This window comes from Castanea sativa, chromosome 3, assembly GCF_040712315.1.
Source record: "Castanea sativa cultivar Marrone di Chiusa Pesio chromosome 3, ASM4071231v1".
In the NCBI taxonomy this organism is placed as follows: Eukaryota; Viridiplantae; Streptophyta; class Magnoliopsida; order Fagales; family Fagaceae; genus Castanea; species Castanea sativa.
The window spans coordinates 29,689,408-29,705,455 of record NC_134015.1 but is presented as its reverse complement, the minus strand read 5'-3'; the positions used below and the strand labels follow the sequence as shown (position 1 = coordinate 29,705,455).

General features: G+C 36.8%; 1 protein-coding gene across 1 annotated transcript; it reads left to right on the top strand.

Annotated features, from left to right (window-relative positions):
* Positions 1-487: 487 nt before the first annotated feature.
* Positions 488-1,561, top strand: LOC142628801 (uncharacterized). Its single transcript, XM_075802839.1, has 3 exons — positions 488-497; positions 614-1,474; positions 1,542-1,561. Exons 1-3 carry the CDS (start codon positions 488-490, stop codon positions 1,559-1,561), a joined length of 891 nt encoding a protein of 296 aa, XP_075658954.1.
* The last annotated feature ends 14,487 nt before the right edge of the window (positions 1,562-16,048 follow it).

Genomic DNA, 16,048 nt, shown 5'->3' with positions numbered 1-16,048 from the left:
TAAGGTACTCTCTCTCTCTCTCTCTCTCTCTCTCTCTCTCTCTGTTTGTGGTGGGTTATTGAATTGGGGCAAGTAGGTCGCTTGCAAGGAGTAATAAAGTATTTTTAGTTGATATTGGGAGTGCTGACCGTTTTGTGTAATATTGGATGATTGTTGTTGAGTTGTTCTTATTTGATTAATTCATTTTAAGGGCTTCTTTCTATCTTTTTCACACATGTGGAACGCTAAAATGGAATTGCATATTTAAAGAGATGTCCATTCCTAAAGAATATTGCTAGTAATGATGTTATAGTTACCAAATGTATTGATAACTTCTCTATGCATTTAAATTCATTGTTTGATTAGGAACATAGCTAAAAGTGAATGATTAAAGATGATTTGTTTCTTAAATTAAGGTGAAATTGTGCAAATGGAATGTGTGTTAACTCTTGGTTTGTGTTTTCATGAAATCACATTATAGGTATTTCTTGTAAACAACGTTATAGCAATGGATAAGAGTTGGATGAAACTTACCAATATTTAGATGGAGTCCAATAGTTTCTGAATTTTGCATCTAACCATGCAAACCTAGATGGAACGATTTCATGTCTGTGTAAAAAATGCGTGCATACAGATTCATTGCCTATAGATGTTGTAAAGACTCACTTAGTGTCAAAAGGGATTTGTAGGGGTTATAACCCTTGGATTTTTAATGGGGAATCATCATCTGAAAAGACTTCTACTGAAACTTCTAATAGTCATGTCCAAGGAAACCCGATAGAGTATGCCGATCTTTGTGACATGTTGCATGACATGTTCCCTATACAAGATATGGCATCTGGGCCAACGGAAGAAGTCCCTAGTGTGCACCAACCCACAGAAGGTCCTGCAAAAGGTCTTAATGAAGATGCACTTCAGTTTATGAAATTGCTTGAAAATGCTAATCAACCTTGTTATGAAGGTTGTAAGCATTTTAACAAATTGTCAGCCATTGTGCATTTGTACCACATGAAGTGTCTTAATGATTGGACCAACAAATCATTTACCATGTTGCTGCAATTTTTGCTTGATTTTCTTCCTTCAAATACTAAGTTGCCAAAAGATTGTTATGAGGCTAAGAAGATTATTAAGGATCTGGGCTTGAGCTATGAGAAGATTCATGCTTGTCCTAAATATTGTATTTTATATTGGAAGGACAATGCAAACCTTGAAGCTTGTCCAAACTGTAACCTTTCAAGATGGGAAAGTAATGAGTCTAAAGGTCAACAAAGTACTAATGCTTTCTCCAAGAGAAGAAAAAAGAAAGTTGCAAAGATCCTACGGTGGTTCCCCTTAAAGCCAAGATTGAAGCGACTATTTATGTCTCCTGAAATAGCCAATCATATGAAGTGGCATGCCAATGGTCGTGTGAATGACGGGTTAATGAGGCATCCTGTTGATTCTAAAGCTTGGAAATCATTTGACTCTAAGTACATAGAGTTCTCATTTGAGCCTCGTAATGTAAGGCTTGGATTAGCAGCTGATGGATTCAATCCGTATGGAAATATGAGTACTACTCATAGTACATGGCCTGTCATTTTGATCCCATACAATCTCCCTTCATGGATGTGCATGAAAATGTCTTATTTCATGCTATCCTTATTGATTCTCGGTCCAACCTCACCTGGGAACGATATAGATGTGTACTTACAACCCCTAATAGAAGAACTGAAGGAGCTATGGGATGTTAGAGTAGAAACGTTTGATGTGTCTTCCAAAAAATCATTCCAAATGCATGTTGCATTATTGTGGACCATAAATGATTTTCCTGCATATGGTGATATCTAGGGTTGGAGTACCAAAGGGCGACTTGCATGTCCTTCTTGTAACTATGATAGTCAGTCTCGTTGGTTAAGATATGGAAGGAAATTTAGTTACATTGGACATAGGCAATTCTTGGATAGAGATCATAAATTTCGTAAGCAAAAAAAATCATTTGATGGGCGTGATGATATGAGACCAGTTCCTATTACAGTACCCGGAGGGGAAATCATGTTACAAACGGATGCTGTAGCCGAACATGTGTTTGGGAAGAAAAAAGTTAATTTAACCAATAAAAGAAAAAGAGGGGAGGATGCCTTAACTGTGTGGAAGAAGAGAAGTAAATTTTTCACCTTGCCTTATTGGGAGGACTATGTGTTGCGTCACAATCTTGACGTGTTGCACATTGAAAAGAATGTAGTGGATAATATAATTGGCACATTGTTGAATTTGGATGGCAAGACAAATGATAACTTGAAGGCACGCCAAGACTTAAAGGATATGGGTATAAGAAGTGGACTTCACTTGGAAAAGGTTGGGAATGATTAGACACGTATGCCACATGCTTGCCACCATATGAATGCTAGTGAAAAGGATAGTTTTCTGCAAGTTTTGAAAGATATAAGAGTGCCAGATGGATATTCTTCAAACATCTCACGTTGCGTTAAACTCAAAGAACGCAATATTAGTGGGATGGAGAGCCATGATAATCACATCTTAATGCAACAACTTTTTCCAATAGCAATATGTGGATCTTTGCCCCCTAAAGTGAGTAGGAGTTTAATTGACTTATCTTGTTTCTTTAGGGAGATATGTTCCAAAGTACTAAATGTGGAGGAACTTGAGGCTCTTGAGAAGAGAATTGCAGTGACATTGTTTGAGTTGGAAAGGATATTCCCTCCCTCTTTCTTTACAGTGATGGTACATCTAGTCATGCATTTGGCTAGCGAAGCCAAAGTTGCTGGCCCAGTTCATTACCATTGGATGTATCCTATAGAGAGGTAACACATATATTAACTTGGTCTATTTGGTTTTGTTTAACTTACCAATTTCCCGCTGTTGATCATGGGTTTTCCAATAAGTACTTGTCAAGACTTAAGTCTTACGTGCATAATAAAACTTATCCAGAAGGCTCAATTGCAGAAGGGTATATAGTAGAGGAATGCTTAACATTCTGCTCACGCTATTTTAAATCTGTTGAAACTGCATTCAATCAGCCTGTAAGGAATGTTGAGGAATCCATGGGTGCAGTGGTGAGCATTACACTAGATTCAAATTCATGGATCCAAGCACATCGTTATGTGCTATTCAATTGTGAAGAAATCACTCCATTTCGCGAGTAAGTGATATGTCCTTACGTATCCTTTAACGGCATTCCAATACAATACTCTAGATTAACACTAACATGTTTGTCTACACAGTGTACACATAGCGGAGATCAAGACCGGTTTTCCTTTTCATGTGACCGATGATGTCATTCAAAAGCAGCACATAGAGGAATTTTGCCCTTGGTTTACGGAACATGTTAGTAAAGCATATATATATATATTTTGTTGTATTTTTGGTTGTAACACTTTAGATATCATACTTATAATAAAAGTCTTCCTCTATAATAGGTGATGTCAATGGATGCCTCTAAAAGAAAGGAACTCTCTGATAAAGTTAGATGGTTTGCTCGATATCCAGATAATGAAGCAAAACGGTTCAAACGTTAAGTCATAAATGGTTTGAAGTTTCGCATTAAAGATTTTGAGACAACTAGGAAAACTCAAAATAGTGGAGTTTGTGTTGTTACGGAAGGTGGTGCTACTTATTATGGTGTACTAATCGATATTATTGAGTTGAACTACTCTGACAAGTATCGATATGTATTATTCAAATGTCAATGGGCTGACGTTATTAGTGAGAGAGGATGCAAAAAAGATGACTTTGGCTTTTTCCTTGTCAATTTTTCAAGATTGATACATAAGGGCAATCGATTGATTGACGAACCTTATGTATTAGCATTTCAAGCTTCGCAAGTGTTTTACGTGGAGGATGTGAGACATAAAGATTGGGTGGTGGTGGTCCAAACAAAACCTAGGGAGGTGTTTGATGTTGGTATTAAAGCTATAGATGATGCTGAAGAAGTAGATATATATATATATGGAGAATGTCCCTTATAATGTAACTACTAATGATGCATGTGATGATGCAAATGACAACCATGCTTGGGCTCGAGTTGATGAAGAAGGAACCATTTATGATACACCGTTGATTAGTGAGGATGAATTGCTTGAACAAGACTTTATCGATGATGAAGAGCTTAGTGATGATATTTATGAGTCTAATGGTGATGAGTCCAATGATGATGGGTCTAGTGATGATGAGTCTAGTGGTAATGAGTCTAGTTAATACTATTGGGTATGAGTCTATGAAACCTTATCTTATTTTGGGTATTTTGATGGTGTAATTGTTTGCTTTAGTTCCCTTCTATGTTCTCTAATCTGATTGTTAGAAGCTAAAATTTGTGGTCTTGTGTGAGCAATTTGAAAGGTTCAAGATATTATGGTCAATTGGATGCCTATTAATGTCTTCTAATATGTATACTATACTATATGCTGCTGAAATAATAGTGATATTTGGGGCTCTCATTGAAAATATTGTATTTGTGTTGTTTAAGGGTAGTCTTATATAGATTTGCTCTATGAGAAGTTTTACTTGTACCATTACTTGTCATTGTGCTTATATACTTGTTTATTTCAGACTTTGATACTTGAAATGGGAAGGCGAAAGGCAAATCTACACACGTGTTCTAAGAGTTTAACATTGAAAAGAGCTTCTTCACAAGATGTGGATGAAGTGGGGGACCAAGAAATGCACGAAGCTTCTACACAAGGTATGAGCTTTTTACTTAATAGTTTACCATTCATACACAAGGTATGGGCATGTAAGTTGTGAACCCTTATATTAAATATTATGAAACAAATGGGCTTTTGCATGGTTCAATTTTTTAATTGAACCAAAGTTTTTAATTGGTCATAAGCAAAGTAATGACCACTTGTTTAATAGAATATTTAGACTCATCCTTAGGATTTCATGCTTTGTTGTTTGACATTGGTTGATATTGTCTCCTTCAAAATTTAGATGTACAACTAGCTGTACGTGTCACTCGCGAGCCAAGCAAGTACTTGGATGTTTGGGATCTTCCTGATGACGAAGAAATTGAGTTGTCACTAAATAGTTTGCATCAGCCGGTTGATGATGGGGCGAGGACTTTCACTGGTTTCTTGGGTACAATTGCACGGAAACCACACATGTGCCCGATTAGATATCTTAATTGGAAGGACATGCCAGAAGAACTTAAAGAAGAGTGTTGGTGTGTTGTAGAGGTATTAAAGAAGTTATAATACTTGTAATTATGACATTTTGTACTAGGTTTTACATAATTTGTAATTTGATAACTCAACTATTTGATTGTAGTGTAAATACAGTGTCCCTGTTAATCCTATTGCATATGCGGCTCTGAAGACATTTACCTTGCAAAAGATTGGGAAGGCTTGGAGGGATTATAAGTCTAGGATGAAGAAACAACATTATATGCCTCATTCAAGAAACAAAACACAGGTAAAGAACAACCCACCCAAGGGATGCATACTACAAGATTGTAATATACTTGTCGATCATTGGTATACTGATGATGCAGTGGTATGTTTGTTTTCTCTTTTCCATCATGGATCATACCAAAAGGAGAATGATTATTGAGAAATTAAGAGAATATATATTGGATTGCTTTCAGATAGGATTTGTTAGTTTTATGTGGGCTTTTTGTGAAACTGGTATATACGAGAAGTTGTGTTTCATATTTCATATTTGCTTAATTTGGTAGAAGTCTTGGAGGTGGTAAATGCTAGTTTGTCTCAAGGTTCAAAAACAAAGGCAAGTGTGTGGTGTTTAATGTTTTGATGTCCACTATATTGCTGCAAGTGAAGCTTTTATTATCAAATTGTTACTCTTTATCATCATATAGTTCCTCTCATTCTTTTACTTTGGTTTCCAATAGATACCAAATGATATTTCATAGGTTTGGCTTTAGCTAAAGGTGGTTTTAGATCCTTAAAGCATATTGTATATAAACATGTAATTTTGTTTAATGTAGATAGAGTCAGAGAAGAATAAGGACAGTCGTTCTAAACAGGATGACTTAAATATTGCTGGCTCTTGTAGCTATGTTGTGCAGGCTGCAAAAAAGGTAATAAGTATTATAACGCTTTTTAAATGATTTTGACTTCTCCTAAAGTTTATGTGGAACTTTGTATCTTCATTACATAAATATGTTGTTCATAATGTAAGCAAAAACGGATGGACAACCTATAGAGCGTGCAGTATTATATCAAATACTACATACTCGTAAAGATGGAACTGCAGTTAATTCTGTAGTGAAAGCAAAAATGGTGAGTAATTTCTCCATTGTAGATGGGGGTAAACAAAATAGGAATTCAAGAAACAATATTGTATATAGAAACAATGCTACCACTTGTGTAACTTTTTGGAAATCCCATGTCCCATCCTATATATATATATATATGTGTGTGTGTGTGTATATATATATATATATATGTATATGTATGTTGTGGGGTCATTTTAACAATATGATTTCTAACTTTTTTTTTTGTTCAAACCCACATATCATGACAAAATGAAGGAATTGTTGGAGATGTCTTCGAATCAATTGCAGTCATTTGACACGAGTGGTAGTATTGCATGGTCAAGACATGATGTGTTTGCCAAAGTGATGGGTAAGCAGCGTAAAGGTCGTATTCGTGGGGTGGGATTTAGTCCAAACCCAAGTGGTCGAAGTAGCAAGAGTGCTCTCACGAACATTGAAATACACTCAAGTCAAGCAAGGGACAATGAAGTTGCACAACTGAAGGCTTCCTTGGCTACTATGGAGGAGAAACTAGCGGGTTTTGATGAAATGAAGCAAAGACTTAGTCAATTTGAAGAAATGGAGCAAAGAATGGAGCAAAGAATGGCTCGCATGCTTCAACAAATGCAACAAATTTCTCCTCAATGCAATCAGGTATATTAACAAAGACTTAGTCAATGTTTTGAAGACATTTTTATTTTAGAAAGAATAAAAATGCATTTTTTTAGAAAGAATAAAAAATTGAACTTGAAAGTTTAGTTGCAAGATAAATATGAAAAAAAAAAATTTAAGCAACACCTGTTGAAAATGCAATATTGACTGGCAAGATAACATTTTCTTGTCATTCTATTCCATTTATACGCACTTATTGAGTAACCATACTTTGTATGAAGAATACAAATATTTGCTCTTGAGAAAACCAACTATGGTTGGAAGGCAATTTGGAGGGCAAAATTTCCTACAATGATAATCATCATAGTTTTAATTTGGTCCCAAAAATAAATTCCAGGCTCCGTTATTGTCTGTGTATTCATTCATCTCATGTACTGTGTAACCATTATATTAAAACTTTGAACTTAGCTTAATGTAGGTCCAAACACATTATTTTATCCAGATTAGGCATCAAATATATGCAGAGGCCATCATGCCTTATGGCAGAGGTCACTAGTTTAAATCTACCCTTTACCCTCCCCTGAGCCTAAATATATAGAAGCAATTTCTAAAACTATTACATGGGCAATTCAGTCAGAGCCCAAACATTTGCTCGGAACCTTTTTATGAGTTGGTTGCAGGTAGAAACGGTTTATGGATCCACACATAGTCACAACTTTTTTTTTTTTTTTTTCTCAATGCCATATCATATATATACATAAGTTTAGGATGTAATAGAGAGATGTAATAGAGACATTTTTTGCCTTGGTAATATTTTCTTGTCATTCTATTCCATTTATATGCACTTATTGAGTTACCATACTTTGTATGTAGCATGTTCCTTCGGCCGAACATTCTCCAGCTCTGCCAAAATCGTCAGCCGCATCCTATCAACCAAGTAGCTTATAAGTTTTATCTTGGTGTTCGAGGACTTTTTTTTGAACAAAGAACTATGGAAGAACAACCGCATTTTTTGCAAGTGTTAAAGGATATTTTTTAAACACTTTGGAAATTTGATTATAGTATTAGCTTAATTTGAACTGTTGTTTTACTCAAAAGACCACATCTTTTTTTGTTAATTTTATGATGGTGGTTGTAGACAACGTTATATATTTGATAATATATTTCTATGCTAATATTACGTTAGTTTGAAGACATTTGTGGTGTTGTTAATCAATGACATTTGTGGTATTGTGTTAGTAGAGCTAAAACTATTATAGGTTCTTTGTAACAAGTCTAAACAATATATTTGATGCAAAACAGGTTCTTTGTAACAGGTTGAACAACAATATATTCGATGTAAACAGTGGTTTCAAAGCCCACTGGGAAAAAAAAGAACCTATAGCGGCGGTCAAAAAGCACCGCAATAGGTTCACATTTAATGTATTAAATGAAACCCTATAGCGGCGCTTATAGCCCGCCGCTATATGTTTGAACCTATAGCGGCGGGTAGACATGCCGCTAAAGGTAAAGACATATAGCGGCGTTTTCGCTCGCCGCTAAAGGTACGATCAAATAGCGGCGGTTCCACCCACCGCTAAATGTGCAATTACTCCGTTTTACTTGCCAGCTTATAGTGGCGCTTTGTGCCCGCCGCTAAAGGTGGACACAATAGCGGCGAGCACGACCCGCCACTAAAATTCATTTGACACGAATTCGAACGTTGTATGGCGGCGGTTTTATGCCCGCCGCAATAGACCAAAACCGCCACTAAAAGGAGTATCTACAACGACGGTTTTTTGTACCACCACAATAGAGATATTGCGGTGCCGCAAGGCTGGCGGGTAGAACTGCCGCAATAGCCCCCGCCGCTAAAGGTCAAATGTACCTATAGCGGCGGTTTTTGGGGCTTTAGCGGCAGTTTTGGCCCACCGCAATAGGCCAGTTTTTTTGTAGTGAACTTTGCAGCCAACAATCCTTCTCTAGTTGGAGGTTGAAGTCGCGTACTGGGATTTGCGTAAGTGGTTAGTCACGTATTAGGAGCCGTGCATTGGAATGAGAGATTGTCACTACAGAACAAGTCTAATTGGGTATTGGGGTAAGGGTTCAGCTGTAGGTTGGTATAAGGTACTGAGATTTCTTTACTTGTAACCGCTTGTTTTGAGAATAGTGGATTCTCGGGCGTGGTGACCTTAAAATCACCCGGTGGGGGTTTTGTCGTGTTGGTTTTCCCCATTTGTAAACAAATCACCGTGTTAATTTATTTTCCCTTGTATACTTTAGTTTATTGGTGATTTGTTCATGCAACCACATGTTTTGCATATTAATTGGATTAATTAATTAACTTGGCTAATTATTATGTAATTTATCACAAGGGGTCAATATGTTTTTGGAGTGGTATCAGAGCAGGCACACTCTGATTAGGGTTAATCTTTGTGTGCGATCCATTGACCCCTGTTTGTCATGGATAGAGGACAATCTCTTATTGTAACTCCTTTATTTGATGAAATTAACTATGCATACTGGAAAGTACGCATGAGAGCTTTCTTGCAGTCTCTAGATGAGAAGGTGTGGCAAGCTGTGGAGATAGGCTAGACCAAGTCAAAGGAAGCGCCGGCCGATTGGGATAATGCAAAGATCAAGGTGGCTAACTTCAACAGTAGAGCATTGAATGTCTTATTCATTACAGTCACAAATAAGGAGTTCAAGAAGATCTCCTCTATTGAAACTGCAAAGGAGGCGTGGACCATTCTCCAGACAACCTATGAGGGAACTAAGGCTGTCAAGGATTCGAAGCTTCAGAGGCTCACTACAAGCTTTAAAGAGATTAAGATGGAGGAGGATGGATCATTCGATGAGTTCTATGCCAAGCTCAAGAACATAGTGAACTCAGCTTTTAATCTTGGGGAAACCATTCCTGAACCCAAGATTGTGAGAAAGGTTCTAAGATCTCTACCCGAAAGATTCCATGCCAAGATCACTGCCATTGAGGAATTAAAGGACATTGACAAAATTCCTTTGATACAGTTGGTTGGAAATCTGCAGACCTATGAGTTGGGTTTAACAAGGATCGAAAAATCAAGTAAGAGCAAGAGCATGGCACTGAAAGCCAAGAGCAGTGACACTGATGAGTCTTTTGATGATGAAGATTCTAAAATGAAGTTCTACATCACTTGGAAATTCAAGAAGTTCATGAAGAATGCCAATGCAAAGGGCTTTAACAAGGACCGTAAGCACTCCAATTCTTCTCAGTTCAAGAGCCAAGACAAAGGGAAGAAGGATGCAAGGGATGGCGGTTAGTACACTGTTTCCTCAAGAACCCAAGTGCTTTGGGTGTCAAGGCTTTGGACACATGAAACAAGAGTGCCCCACTTATCTCAAGTCTATTGGGAAAAGCAAGACACTTGCTGCTACATTAAGCGACACCGAACCTGAGGATGATTCTGAAAATGAGGATGACGGAATCCTAAATGCCTTCACCGCCACTGTTAATCGTACTAAAGGGATTGTAGAAGATGTGGAAGAAGAAGAAAACTTGCTGGAGTCAAAATTTGAGAAGATGGATGAGCAAGATGACATTCACACTGCCTATGCAAAGTTATACAAAGTCTCGGAGAAACATGAGAAGTTGTATAGGTTGGCCACCAAGAACCTCAGTGATGTGGAGCTTGAACGTGAAGAACTCTCCACAAAGTTTGATAAAGCCAATCAGAGTATAGGAGCAATGAGGTTTGAGAACAACTTCCTGGCTGAGAAGACCAAGAAGCTTGAGGCAGAACTGTTCCAAGTCAAAGCTCAGCTGGAAAGGACTTTAAGCGCTAAGCTTGATGAGATGCTCAATCTTCAAAAATCTGCTTCTGATCGAACCGGTTTAAGGTATGATTTCTCTTCTTCTAATATTGCTTCTACTAGTACTACTATTTTTGTTCCTCCTAGTAATAATGTTGATATTGAGAACACTAATGTCAAAACTGATATAACTAGTGAGAACATAGATAAGGGTAAATCTATCTTAGGAGCACCCTCTAAGTAGAATAAGAAAGAAGCTAAAAACCCTAGGGCTAAGAAGGCTAACTCTCAAAAGCCTAAACAGAAGAAGCAGCATCTTTGTCATCACTGTGGAGCAACCGATCATACTCGACCTAATTGCTATAAGTGGTTAGCCACTTAACAGAGCAACGACATGACCGCTTCAGGAAACCAGAATCAATTTCCATCCTCTCTTGCACCTCTTGGAGATCTTCTCAAAGCCCTCATGTTCCTTTCGAACTTGAACGGTTTCAATTCTTCCCCCTCATCACCGGCTCAAGGCTTTGCTCAAAGGAAAGGTTCTTCCAAGGTGTGGAAGGAAAAGGGCTCTAAGTGATTTTATCACTTCTTTTCTCTCTCCCTCTTTGTTTTTGATTGCATTATTTGTGTGCTTTTGCTTTCTTGTTTTGAGTCAGTCTAGTTTTATGCATTGCTTTACTTTGTTTAACATGTTTTTGTTGTTTATTTTCAGTTTGTTTTATCTTGTTTTTCATAAAATTAAAAAAAATTGAAATTGAAAATTTTGAAAAAAAAAATACAAAAACAGTGTGTGTTTGTGTACATTGGTGCTTATGCACCGTGGATGACCATTGAAACAAAGTTTTCTAAAATTTGTATCTCTTGTAGCTTAGATGAGCATCTCTATACACAACTAAGTAAGTGAGCTTTGTGGCTCGGGTTTGTGTTGAGTAAGATTAAGTAATCTTTTGTACTTAACACCCGTATCACTCTTTTTGACGGGAAGGACTAAAAAATCCTAAGAGAAAGGCATAAATAACCATAACACCACTGTTGCCCACCAATCATGAAACGACATTTGTATACTTCGGCATAGCAAAAGTGCAATGTCAATGACATCTGTATGCTTCGGCATATCAAAAGTGCAATTTTAAATGCTTAACATAATTGAGAATTTATTTTCTATCTCTTATATGCCCATTCATGGTTTGCTTAAAAGAAAAATATGTAAAGAAAAATAAAAAGCAAAAAGATTAAAATGCTTTATATATGATTGCAAGCATGTATTCTAGGAGATGTGGGAGTAATAGGATGTACCTCGAAGGTGATAGTCCCCATCAAACAATTATGATCGTGTGTGAGTTAAATTGATTTACTCATATCTCAAATTGCCATAACATAGATACACTTATGAAATCTTGCGATGTTTTTCACACAAAACACGCAATATTATTTGCTACTTTTGATACATGTGTAGGTACAATGTGACTTGGCCTTCACAAGGGTTACATGTGTTGATGTATGCTCACTAAACTGTCTTAACTCGTTTTTGAAATATAAAATTAGTTAGACTTGTTTAGTGTGTGTGTGTGTGTGTGTGTTTTGGGATCTATGTGCTTAACATTTTTGTTGAGAGATGTTTTTGAGAGATCAAAATGATGTTTGGATCCGTGGTTGAGTTGCATGGTTGATTGCATTCATATCTGTGTTTTTCTCTTTTTGAAAATTTTTTAAGCAATCTTAACAGCTCCTCGACACCTCTCGATACCTGGCTTATCTATCGAGCTCTTCAGTTGCTTTTTATCGCAATCTCGACACCTCTCGACAACTAGGTCGATCAATCGAGAATATTTCTGTCCCCTCGATAGCTCCTCGATCCATCGAGCTTCTTTTTTGCCTTGGACACCTTCTCGATAGCTGCGTCTATCAACCTCTTTAAAGCTTGACAAATCCTCGATACCTCTCGATCTGTCGAGAATTACTGAGGTGCTATATAAGGAACGCTTGCAATCTTAGACTCATTCTATTCGATCTCTCTCTATTGCTCTTAACCATTTCACCTCCCAAACACATTTTTTCTCTCTCTAAACCTCTTCGTCAAGGATTCTTCAACCTTAATCAAGTTTTCTTCACTTGTAAGTGTCTAAATCCCTCATATACATGCATTTCATGGGTTTTAACCTAAGTTTTTGGGATTATTAAAAATTTTGGGGTTTTTCAAAATTAAAGAGGTTTTTGCAAAATTTTTGGTATGGGTTTTGAAGATTTGATCTTAAAAACTTCATGCATTGCATCTCATGTGCATTATAACTATATTTTCATGCATTTAGATGTGTGTTATATATGTAATCTAATTGTGTGTTGGTAGGATTGGATTGGGCTGAGCCCATGATGCAATGCATGTCACTTGTTCATGCATTCCCATGCATATGTTCTTTCTAATCAATATATCTTGATATATTTGAATTGCTAGGGACTTTTCTGATTGTCTCCTCTCTCTCTTCTGTTTGTGTTAGTCTGTTTCTATGGCACCCAAACGTAAATCTGTTCCGTCCCGAAACCCTCTTCGTTCTGGGGCATCCACTTCTTCTAATCCTACTCCCTCACACATCTGGTTCCGTGATGAGAAGGCCAAATCAGACTTCTTTGAAAACTTTTCCAGACGAGGCATTCATTCGGAATGCCAAGTCATTTTGTCGGACTTCTCCGACACTGACCTTCTCACTATCATCCATAGTAGGGAATGGGAGTCACTGTGTGATGTCCTGGTCACATGTCCCTTCGTGCTGATCCAGGAGTTTTACTCCAACATGCATAGATTCGATTATTCAGTACCTCAATTTTCCATTCGCATTCGAGGTACGTGCATCGTGGTCACCCTGGATATTGTATCCGACGAGCTCCATGTCCCTAGGATAGCGCATCCTGACTACCCTGGTTGTGATCGTCTTAAGACTGTGTCTATAGACGGGCTTATATCCTTTTTTTGTGAGCGACCTTCCAATTGGGGTGAGCATTAGTTCACTTATTGTTCTGGCTTTGCTAAAGGCCCTCAGTTTCTTAACATGGTCATGACTTTTGTTCTTCATCCCTTATCTCACTATTGCTCTATTATAGAGCCCCGTGCTCGGTTTTTACTTTCCCTTCTTGAGCATCTAAGTATAGATTTTCCCTCTCACTTCATTCTTTCTATCATAGATGTGTATAGGGATTTGGTGACCCGTGATAAGCTCATCTTCCCTTCTGCTATCATGGGGATCTTACACCATTTTTCTATTCCCTTTCCCTTGTCCGACCACTTTTCTGTTATGGGTGCTATAGATGCCGCTACCGTTAAACAGAGCGAGGCACAGCTTCGGTCAAGGCGGTCCGAGTCAGCAGCTCCTCCCACAACTCCATCCACATCCATTCCCTCTTCTTCTACGAGCGGTGTGACTCTCGAGGACATCATGGCGTAGCTTCATCGCATGGATGCTCACCTCGACACTCTTAGTGATGAGTTGTGTCAGGTGAACACCCATGTTGGTTGTATTGCATGATGGCAGGCGGTCATGTGTGGCTTTATTGCTTCTTCTCCACCTACTCCAGAGGCTTCTGAGGATGAGGATGATGTTGATGATGCTACTGCTCCTGATGATGAGGATGATGGTGATGCTAGCTCTTCTAGTGCTGACGAAATGTCTACTTGACACTCTTACCCTTTGTCACTCGTGAAAAAAAAGGGGAGCAGTTTTGGTTATGAGAGTAGTCATAGTTAGGGGGAGAGTTAGTATAGGAGATTTTTGTTAAGGGTAGTGTTGATATTGAGGGATGTAGTGAGGATTCTTGTATCTTTTCTTTTCTTTCTACTTTAGATACATTATCTCTTGTACATGGGTCTTGTGACCATTTTTGGCATACATTGTGCTTATATTCTTTATATGTTGATGTATGTTGTTTACCTACCCTTACATGTGTTGTTTCTTTTCTCTCTTTATGCACATGCTTCTCATTTATTGTAAACAATCTATTATTTTTGTTTCACACAATGATGCCTTGATGAGTTTTGTTTAAGTGTTTCAGAAATATAGGTTGTCAAAGTCTACTTGCCATGAACTCTCTTCTTGCAAACTTTTTCAAGAGTTTGTGTTAGGATAGATTTTATTGTACTTAACAAGTGAGTATGAGTTGAGTGATTTATGACTCCTTTCATATGTTCATTTGTTTGTTGTGGTTTTGTCAGGGATTGCCAAAGGGGGAGATTGTTAGAACATATGTGATTCAATGTTAGGAACATATGTCACTATTTTATGTAATTGGCTAATCCTTTGACTAAACGCACTTTACTTGTAATTCGGTAGATCTAGGATGTGCTTAATACTTCAAGAAACCTTGTTTCAAGATCAAATATTGAAGCCATGCAATTCTGTCCAAGATTTAAGTGTGATAAGTGTTGTTCATTAAAACTTGACAGTTAGCATCTATCGAGACTTGAAGAGCTGTTCCAGCCCGCGGCTTGACAGCAGCTCGGTAGATAGGGTATCTGTCGAGGTTTATGAAACTCATATTTTCTAGTTTGTTTTTATCTAATCTGTGGTTATATGTTTGGGCTTTCTTTTCTCACAACCCTAGACACATAAAATGATTATTTTAAGATAGGAAATAAAAACCAATTACATAAATATTTAAGATAGGAAAAAAAACCAATTACATAAATATTTTAGTAAACTTACTTAATTTTCTTATTAAATCGAAGCAATTTTGGATGATTAATCTGTATATTCTAACAAATGATTAACAATGAAATTAAATGATGTCAAGTACCTAAATGGTTTGTTGCACTAACTATTGTCTTTTATCAATAACTAGTTGCAGACCCGCGCATTGGGTGAGATAATTTTTTTTAGGGTGATCTTATTAAATGTATTTGGGGTAATTAGTCATAACACTCTCCCATTTTGTTTATATTAATAACAAAATATTTTAAATTTATTTAAGAATCTATTTATAAATGTTTAACCATGGTTAGTAAAGACATTACTCATAACTTTAGAATTAAATTATAAATTTATAAAATATCAAAACATTTGAAATGACAAATCTCTCCATAACTCATTGGAAAAAGAAAAGGGGGAAAAAAGCAAAGGACATTATTTAATATTTTGAAATACACTTTAATTTAAAATTTTAAAATAAGAGAATTTAATTTTAAAATTAAGGAAAATTTTGGAACCTAGTTAAGCACAGGCAGGTTAGTACACAATATTTTAATATTAATTTAACAAAGTTTGGTCAAACAAATGTAAATGGTGAAAATATTTTTTCCTTTCAAGTTTGGGGTAGAGTGTTATTTCTTCAAAACTCAAGGAAGGGGAATGTAACTACTTCTATATTGTTGTTGTTGTTGTTAATAATTGATTTTTCATTTTTTTTTAAGTTAATAAAAATCTTACATATACCTTTTTATTTATTTATTTCACTTCTTTAAATGTGTAAAATCATTGGCTACTACTTCATAAAGAT